Source organism: Trypanosoma equiperdum (genome assembly GCF_001457755.1).
Source record: "Trypanosoma equiperdum strain OVI genome assembly, contig: ctg_249, whole genome shotgun sequence".
In the NCBI taxonomy this organism is placed as follows: domain Eukaryota; phylum Euglenozoa; class Kinetoplastea; order Trypanosomatida; family Trypanosomatidae; genus Trypanosoma; species Trypanosoma equiperdum.
Window position 1 is genome coordinate 36,813 of NW_027124142.1, and position 8,989 is coordinate 45,801.

Genomic DNA, 8,989 nt, shown 5'->3' on the forward strand with positions numbered 1-8,989 from the left:
TCATCGGTGTTGCTGTCGACGGATGTTGCCGTCTTTTTCTTTTTTGCGCTATCATTCTGTGTCACACATATGTGGGACCAAGTCAATAAAGGTGCGTGTGCACTTGAGTCTGAGTATGTGCTAGTGCTGCATCACATGAACCTTTGTGCTTTTCCCTCCTCTAAACGCATGTGAAGGTCAGGAGAGGGGGCATGTCGTGTGTGCCGAGGTAAAGCGTTATAAGTTGAATGAGAAGCGTTAATGGAGCACATTGTCTCGATTTCCCTTTATCCAAAAGTGTCGACGTTATATTGCCGCATTGACTTTTATGGAAGTGGACGATGAATCCCTTTGTTTTGTACATCGTGCTTTGTTTGACTGAGGCTTTCACCTTACGGATGTGTTTAATGCTAACGATACTTGCTGCATTTGAGAAAATTGTGACGCTGAACCCACTTCTGCCCGCATAGATGCGTACATACAGATGTGTGTGCATTTTCCTTATTGTTGGCAACCTGTTGTCCATGGCCTGAGAACAGAGGGTGCAGTACTCTTGTCTGCCAGCTAAAAGGTGCTTCAGTGTTCTTTTGATTGGCCTATTCGGGGATCGTTGCCTAGTAGTACCGCGACTGCGTACGTGAGCTTTCAATGATGTTGTTTCTTCCGTCACTGCTGTTTGCAGCAACGTTCTACTACTCTGTTTTGCGGCCTTCCCTCTTATTTTTTCATTTTGTTTATTTTGATGCTTTCGTTCTAAAGGGTGAGAGCTTTGTCAAATCTCTTCTTCGGTGGGAATTTCTGGACGCACTTCTTCCTATTTCTTTTGTCTGCTATCGTATATATTACACACCGTCACCCTTAAGTGACCTTGTTGCAACCAAGCGGGTATTTGAGCACCTAACTTCTGCTGATAAATATATATATATATATATATTATCAAGCAGCTGTAATGAATGTCAACTTGGACGATCTCTTTGACACGGGGTCACGGGGACGTCAGAACCAAACTGGCGGTTACGTGCCACCACCACCACCCAGTGACCCACCTCCCCCCCCGGTGATGCAGCAGCACGACCCGTTCGGCGTGAACACTTTGCTACCCTCTGCGCCCCCGCCGCCTTTCGAGAGTGTGGCCTCCGCTCCTCCTTCTTTCACCTGTCACGGTGCAACCCAGCAACACCGGCATGTACAGGGTTATGCACCTGGCATATATCAGGCTACGGCTGCTAACCCCACTATCCCGGTTACGTCGACTCTAGGGGGAGCGGCATATTCTCCACCACCGCTTCAGGTGCAGCCACCACCAGCTCCACTTCCCCCGCAAGTGGCGCCTTACTCTTCGCCGCCAATCACTGCACCTCACGGTTCTATAGTCCCAGAAGCGCTTGCTTTTTCTGCCGTTGTGCCCCACACGGCGAATGCTTTGCAGGCGCAGATCCCTGTTGTCGCAGGAACAGGTGCTGTAGGACCTGCTGTGTCCGCGAATGACCTCGCATTGGCTCAAGAGGAGGAGGATCGGAAACAATTGGAGAAGATTATTAAACTCCGCAAGGAGATTGAGAAAGAACGTGAGAAAGAACGAAGGAAACGGGAAGAACTGGAAACCTGGGGTTGCCCAAAGTGTACCTATCGGAATCCGTTGACCGTAAACACTTGCGAAATGTGCGAGGCTGGCCGGCCGGGATGCAACCTTCCCGTTAACGCGGGTCCTCCGAGTGGAAACCACGGTGCACCAGCGCCGCATAGGCACAACAATGTTCCTTTGGCAGCTTCAGTTGCTGGACCTACTGCGTGGCTTTGCAGTATGTGTTTCGCACCTAATGAGGCGCACCACACGAACTGCAAAGTATGTCACAGTTATCAGAAAAATGGCACACCTGTTACCACTGCATCGATAGTTGGTGGGCCAACTGCTTCCTCCCACGTGGTTGCCAATGCTTGGCTCTGCGGTATCTGCGGAAAAAATAACAAAGTCACAAACCCACGTTGTGAGAAATGCCAGAGTTATCAAAGCAACGGAACGCCCATCGTTGACAAATCAAGCACTCAACTGCGCACTGATGTGGGCACCGCGGGGGATCTCACGTGGGTGTGCTCCGCTTGCACTCTGGAGAACCCTGTCAGTGAGGCATTGTGTACTGCGTGTCAGAGCGGGCAACGGCCCCGCCACCTGGCGCCATCCAAAAAGGACCACAACGAAGAGCAGAACTTGGGCTCGCCCAAGTGGTGGAGCTGCCCCTCCTGTACATACCAAAACACATGGGCGCTCGAGGCATGTGAGATGTGCTCCGCGAAGCAACCCGCGCATATGCGAGCCGCACAAGTGGGTGGAGGTGGGTTGAAGCAGGAGGAGGTTGTTGAAGCGGTGCAGTGGCAGAGTGACGATGCCGCAAAAGAATGCAACAGGTGCCAGCAACCGTTCACATTCAAGCGCCGTAGACACCACTGCCGCGCGTGTGGGTATGTATTCTGTGCCACCTGTTCACCGTTCCAGTTGCCGCTAAGGGGTGACGTGCCGGAGCGTGTGTGTGTCACTTGTTTCGAGGCTCGTAAGTAGGGGTCAAAAATTCGATACGTAAAAGGTTGATAAGCGTCCAAATACGTATGCGAAGGGTAGGAGTCGCACTTAAACCCTTACGTATGTGCGTCTGCGTATGGCACAGTACAAACTGCGCACCACAACCTTCGGTATGTATATGCCCTTCTGCCTTTACTCTCATGTTAGTGAGTTGTAGAAACACGGAGGTGTCCTCACCTCTGGTATTGCGCCACTCAAAGGCACTATGTGCCATCTGCGTTAGTGGCGTGAAAGGTGTATGTGCTGTGTGATTTGTTAGTTCTTTTACGGTGAATGTGCGTCGTGTCTTTTTTTTTCCACTTATCATTGACTCTTTTTTTTTTTTTTATACCACATCGGGGGCAACTCTACGGCAGTGTAGACTGTTATTGGAGAGGAAAAGGTGTGAAAAAAAAAATGCTGGACACATTCACAAGGGTAACTAAAATCGCAATTTATACAAGTGACAGTCAGTCGATATGAACGTGGTGAGGGAGGGGTACGTGAGTGACGACATGTATAAGTATGCCGTTGTTTTCGTTTAGTTTGCTGGTGCAAATTTGCTTCTTATCTCTTTCTATGGAAAGTGGTGCGCAAGTTAATTTTCAGTTCACATGGATAGTGCAATTGGTGGGGCAGTGATTAATAATTTATCTTTTCCTTCCCTGTGAATTCACGGTTTCTTTTGTCACCCGGTCCTCGCCTGTGGTTCGTTATGTGTCTGTGAGCGAAATCCTAAGGGTGTGTACTGGGTACACCAGTGAGAGTGATTCGGCTTTCATATAGCAAACTTTTGTCAATACTACATTGCCTTCAATTCAATTTTCTTTCTTCTCGCTCAAGTCATTCTTGGATTTCCCCCGGCGGAGAAAACTAGCGGTGCCATTCACGCTTGCACGCGCCTACAGCCTGCAGCGGTAAGCACTTTTTCTTTTAGCTCACATTCGGGGATAGAGGGTTCTTAGTCTAATTGGGCAAGAACAGAGAGGCTACAATGGGTTTCTTCGACTCTGACCTCAGCTACCCCACGGTGCGCACAGAGCGCATGAAGCACAAGCGCCGTCGTCTTGTGCAGGGCCCCAATTCATATTTCATGGACGTCAAGTGCCCCGGATGCAAGAACATCACTGTGGTATACAGCCATGCCACGTCAGAGGTTAAGTGCAATGGTTGCGCTACCATGCTCTGCCGCCCCACTGGTGGTAAGGCAATCCTGGTAACTGGCTGCGGATTCCGCAAAAAACCAGATCATTAAGCAAAGGTACACGATGGGCTTTCACCGGATTGGCGTCGTGAAGCAGATGCTAAGCTATTTTCCCCTGGGATTGCAATGGAATGAAAAGCAAATATTTCGTTTTCTTTTTTTTTTTGCGTGCTCATAGCAACTCATCTACGCCTCTTCACCCAACATTTTCACCTTTTGGGGGTCCACTAGGCCTTTTTTTTCTTTTAAACGCAGCTAATAACTTTTCTTTTCTTTCCTCTTCTATGTATAAAGAGTTCCCACACTCGTAAACAAGAAAGGCGAGACGTGGTCAGACCTGTGTTAGAAAGGCAAACATAATAGCACATTACACAGCATAGACACACGAAAAAAGTGTTGCATGAACCCCCCAGAAGAATCAGAGGATGCGAATGCACCGCTTGACCGCCTAGCAGCGCATCTTCGTGCGCCCCCTACACCACCTAAGGTGCCCGTTTATGCGCTGCCGGACCAGCCATATCTCGAGACAACCGTTTTGCCGTTGTTGCTTCGTGGACTAGAGGAGGTGGTGAAAGTGCGGCCCGCCGATCCACTCGCATTTTTGGCAGCGTACCTGCTGAGCAACAATCCGCAGAGAGTTTCACACCCGTTGCTGACTGAAGAAGGGAGGAGGGTACCGCTTCAAGAGATCGCGCAGCGAGCTGCTGACGTCATCAAACAACTGGCATACCAACCCCCAGCGCAACCAAAATAGTATGCTAAGACCCGTGTGTCCAAGCATCGTAATTTGGCAGTTTCTGTGAATAGTACAAGAAAATATTAGGGAAACCTTTATATTATTCGGTTTGTGTGAAAAAAAAAAGGGGGATGCTCGCCGTTGCCATGTGTATTTCATCTTCGCTCCAGTTTGTGTTCTACCGGTGCTTTCCTCTTATTCTAACCTGACTTTAGTGGTTGTAAACTTTCTTAAAAAAAAGGGGGAAAAATCATATTATCTTTATTTTTTACTCTTTTCTTTTTCTGGTGGGCAATTCATGTGTTCCTTTGGAAAGAATTAAGTACATTACATTTTTCCGACCGTGCTCCGCAGCATTTAAGACATGAGCACTGCTAGCAACACCAACTCCGAATACGTCCGTGGGCTCAACGACGCCTATGCCCATCGGTCGCGCACTGAGGATAACTGGCTGCGTCCATCACTTGGGCCTTTACTGTGGTTCGGTGTGCCAATCGCACTGTCGTGGGTTTACATGCGCCGCCAGTCCCCTACGGGAGCCAAAAACAATATGTTTGATAGCTTTATGGAACAAATGATGCCAATAAAGAAGCGACAATTCCGTGTTGAAGTGAAAGGCACAAGGTTTAGCGATGTGATCGGCATACCTGAGGCTAAGGAGGAGGTTCGTCATTATGTGGAATTTCTGAAGAACCCAAACCAGTTTACGCGCCTGGGTGCGCGACTTCCGAAGGGGTGCTTACTGACTGGTGAACCAGGAACTGGAAAAACCTTGCTGGCAAAAGCTGTTGCTGGTGAGGCGGATGTGCCATTCTTTAGTTGCAGCGGCTCAGACTTTATTGAGTTAATGGGTGGCAGCGGACCTAAGCGTGTCAGGGAGTTGTTTGAGGAAGCTAGAGGAGCCGCACCCGCAATTATTTTCATTGATGAAATTGACGCCATAGGTTCACGTGCGGGAAAACGGGGAGGGTCTGTCAGCAGTGAAGAAAACCGGACAATCAATCAACTCCTCGCGGAGCTCGATGGGTTGAATTCAGGTTCCGACGTACTTATCGTCATGGCAGCAACGAACTTTCAGGACAATATTGACAAGGCACTCCTTCGTGAGGGTCGGTTTGACCGCAAGATTAACATTGAGATGCCTGACAAAGCTGCGCGAGTGGAGGTATTTAAACACTACTTGGATCGTGTTTGTACTGGTGACCCTAAAGGACGAACCACGGACGACGAGGGGCAACCGTTGCAGGTGGACGACCGAATCAGCAACTTAGTTCTAGCAAAAGAGCTTGCCGACATGACACCTGGTCTCTCTCCTGCAACAATTGCTACCGTTGTAAACGAGGCGGCATTGCAGAGCGGTATTCAGGAAAAGAAGCTAGTGGAGAAGGAATCATTCCTTGAGGCTGTGGACAACACGTTGGTGGGTAGCAAGCACAGGAACCGCCAAAGTGAAACTTCACTTCGGAGAACGGCTATCCATGAAACAGGCCACGCGTTGACAGCGTGGATGTTGCCCACGGTGAAACGAGTACTGAAAGTGAGTGTCGTTCCGCGCGGACAGGCTCTTGGGTACACGCAACGCGCAGGAAATGAATATCACGAGTATCAAACAAATGCTACTCTTTTGGCTGACATGGTTGTCATGTTGGGTGGTCGAGCTGCGGAGGAAGCGCTGCTGGGAAATCCTTCCGCCGGTGCAATGGATGATCTTCAGCGTGCCACTGACCTTGCATTGAAGCAAATGATGGCCTTCGGTATGGACGCTGACGCCGGGTTACTTGCATATCATCCGGAGTCAACCCAAGCTGGTCGCATGTTTGTGAACTACTCCAATAAAGCGCAGCATCTGGCAGAAAAGGAGGCCATGAAACTTGTGTCCCTCTCATACCAGATGGCGGTGGACATAATCAAAAATAATACCGAAAAAGTTGAGATCGTTGTGGGCGAGCTGCTAAGTAAAAAGGAGCTCATGAGCGCGGACCTGGAGCGCTTGTGGGGAGAGCGCCCGGTGACACCAACTGTTGAGCAGCTAGTTGGTAAGCTAATGGACGCGCAAAACCAGCCGCAGTACTAGTGCAACCCATTCCTGGCGGAAGTGGGGTATCGGGGGTGGGAGCATACACGCTTCCCATGTTGAAGGACTTCATAATCATCCACTTCATTTGTTGTTGACGACACGTCTGTTTCTTGGTGTTTCGATTTCGCATCTCTAACGGCAACTACATTTTTTTTTCATAATTGCGGCAAAGGGAGAAATTTGGAAGCGCAGGAATTTGTTTGCCAAACTCTGTAGGGCGGACGGGGTTCGGGTAAAGACCGCATTATCTTTCACTCGCACAATATTTTTTTTTTCTAGGAAGGTTGAGGGATCATGCATTCTGTTTGTGCTCATGCAAAGATTCGCTTCGTCACTACTTTTTGGTACCAGCGGCATAGCATGTCGTGCCATTCATTTCTATTCATTCGGTTCCTCTACCCTTTCGTCTATTTGCTCACCAACCTCAAAAAACGTATGGGAGGTGCCACGATTAGCAAACAACAGCCATAATAGAAGTTACGTTCTAAGGAAGAAAGCCACGCGAGAACGAGGAGCCGAGTTCAGTTTCCCGTCCTTAAGTCGCAATTACCCGTGCGAGCGAATCTACACACCAACACACAAATATTTTAACTCATTCAGTTAACATTTGAGCGATGTCGAAGATCCCTCCAGCACTGCTTTCTGAGGCTATTCAAAATGTGTTGAAAGATCGCAAGGAGCGTAAGTTCAAGGAGAGCATTGATTTGCAAGTAAACCTGAAGAACTACGACCCCCAAAAGGACAAGCGTTTCTCTGGTTCTGTGCGCCTCCCGCACGTGTGCCGCCCCCGTATGACTGTCTGCCTTCTCTGTGACCTCGTGCACGAGGACATCGCCAAGAAGAATGACGTCCCGACCATGAACCAGGAGGAACTGAAGAAACTGAACAAGAACAAGAAGCTGGTGAAAAAGATGTGTAACCAGTACGATGCCTTCTTGTGTTCGGAGTCTATCATTAAGACAGTCCCGCGTCTTGTCGGCCCTCACATGCATCGTGTAGGTAAGTTCCCTACGGTGTGTGCGCAGAATGAGAGCCTGCCGGACAAGGTGCTCGAGCTTCAGTCCACAGTGAAGTTTCAGCTCAAGAAGGTGCTCTGCCTTGGAACATGCGTCGGCCATGTCGATATGACTGAGGATCAGGTACGCCAGAATGTTGTTATGGCGATCAACTTCCTTGTGTCTTTGTTGAAGAAGAACTGGCAGAATCTGAAATCCGCGTACATCAAGTCGACGATGGGGAAGTCGCAGCGTATCTACTAAGGCATGTGGTGCGTAAATTCAATTGACCCATGGGAGGTAGGCGTGTTGTTATGTCGGAGAGAAGCCTCAATTTGTGTGTGTGTGTTTTTCTTTTTTAAAACTAGGTGATTCAGACTAAAGGGTTAGGGTAAACGAGGGATACAGTATGAGAGAAAAGATACCGCGGTGCGGCTTCACAACCTAGAGGAAAAAAAGGTGGTTAGAGGTCTGCTGAGGCCCCAGCTGTAGGGAGGAATCTTTTTCTTTGGTTCGACCCTTTTCTTTTTCTTTCTCTACCGTTGCCGGCTTAGTTGCTCCTGCATTTTTCTCCTCCTGATCCCGCCCGACTCATAAGTGCTTCCTTTGTTTATTTCTGTTGTGCTTTCCTATCCAAACGTTTTTTTTTTCTATTTCTGGCTCTTGTTCCATTTCCTGCTCTGCAAGCGACAGGAGCCGCTGGCGTTGTGCACCAAAGTGTTTGCATACTTTTTTGTGTTTTTTTTTAAAGGTCAAGCCGCGGGACGTTTTCTCGTATCTGCTCTTCTATCTGCCCTCACTACAGGCTTATCAGTTGTGTTTCATCTATCGACTACATACAACTCGCCCCCCTTATTCTCTACACCCCTGTGCACCACCTCGCACCAGACACTGTAGGCAACAGAAGTACGTACGTGTACAGCCAAAAGCAAAACCGGCGAAGGCAACAGACAGGCCGAAAAAGGGGTTATACTCGTAGCTGAGGTTTAAGGGAGGCTTAAGCGCTGATACAAATAAATATATTTCTGTATCTATCTTTGTAGCACTATAGGGAAGGAGAAGACGGTCTTGTTTGCCTGAGGGCTCGTTATCAAGTGAGGGTGAACACCGGTGTAACAGAGGGCTTCACTGCCATGACACCTCCTGTGCGGCTGGGACCGTATTGTTTGGGGGAAAAACTCGGGTTCGGAAACTTCTCAACGGTAAGGTTGGCAACAGATGAAGGTGGTAAGAAATTTGCCGTTAAGATCATAGACAAAACTCGACTCCGGAAGGAAAAGATGGAGGATCAAATGCTTCGTGAAGTTGCTATAATGCGATCCATTAAACATAGGAATGTTATTGATCTTCACGACGTGCTCGAATCAGCGAACCATTACTATCTTGTGTTAGAGTTCGTATCGGGCGGGGAGCTGTTTGACAAAATCGTTGCTGCGAAACG

At 48.8% G+C, this 8,989-nt stretch overlaps 6 protein-coding genes across 6 annotated transcripts; 5 read left to right on the plus strand and 1 right to left on the minus strand.

Moving 5' to 3' along the window:
• Window positions 1-160: 160 nt before the first annotated feature.
• On the minus strand, window positions 161-505 carry TEOVI_000086800 (uncharacterized protein; the record flags this gene model as incomplete). The annotated part of the gene is made up of 1 exon (XM_067224190.1): window positions 161-505. One exon carries the CDS (start codon window positions 503-505, stop codon window positions 161-163), a length of 345 nt encoding a protein of 114 aa, XP_067080291.1.
• Window positions 506-928: 423 nt separating this feature from the next.
• TEOVI_000086900 (Zn-finger in Ran binding protein and others/FYVE zinc finger, putative) lies at window positions 929-2,536 on the plus strand (the record flags this gene model as incomplete). The annotated part of the gene is made up of 1 exon (XM_067224191.1): window positions 929-2,536. One exon carries the CDS (start codon window positions 929-931, stop codon window positions 2,534-2,536), a length of 1,608 nt encoding a protein of 535 aa, XP_067080292.1.
• Window positions 2,537-3,530: 994 nt separating this feature from the next.
• TEOVI_000087000 (Ribosomal protein S27, putative) lies at window positions 3,531-3,791 on the plus strand (the record flags this gene model as incomplete). Its single annotated transcript, XM_067224192.1, has 1 exon — window positions 3,531-3,791. The coding sequence occupies one exon, from the start codon at window positions 3,531-3,533 to the stop codon at window positions 3,789-3,791; it is 261 nt and encodes an 86-aa protein (XP_067080293.1).
• Window positions 3,792-4,140: 349 nt separating this feature from the next.
• On the plus strand, window positions 4,141-4,494 carry TEOVI_000087100 (Dpy-30 motif containing protein, putative; the record flags this gene model as incomplete). Its single annotated transcript, XM_067224193.1, has 1 exon — window positions 4,141-4,494. The coding sequence occupies one exon, from the start codon at window positions 4,141-4,143 to the stop codon at window positions 4,492-4,494; it is 354 nt and encodes a 117-aa protein (XP_067080294.1).
• Window positions 4,495-4,840: 346 nt separating this feature from the next.
• On the plus strand, window positions 4,841-6,550 carry TEOVI_000087200 (ATP-dependent zinc metallopeptidase, putative; the record flags this gene model as incomplete). Its single annotated transcript, XM_067224194.1, has 1 exon — window positions 4,841-6,550. The coding sequence occupies one exon, from the start codon at window positions 4,841-4,843 to the stop codon at window positions 6,548-6,550; it is 1,710 nt and encodes a 569-aa protein (XP_067080295.1).
• A 617-nt stretch (window positions 6,551-7,167) lies between these two features.
• On the plus strand, window positions 7,168-7,812 carry TEOVI_000087300 (60S ribosomal protein L10a, putative; the record flags this gene model as incomplete). The annotated part of the gene is made up of 1 exon (XM_067224195.1): window positions 7,168-7,812. One exon carries the CDS (start codon window positions 7,168-7,170, stop codon window positions 7,810-7,812), a length of 645 nt encoding a protein of 214 aa, XP_067080296.1.
• Window positions 7,813-8,989: the final 1,177 nt, after the last annotated feature.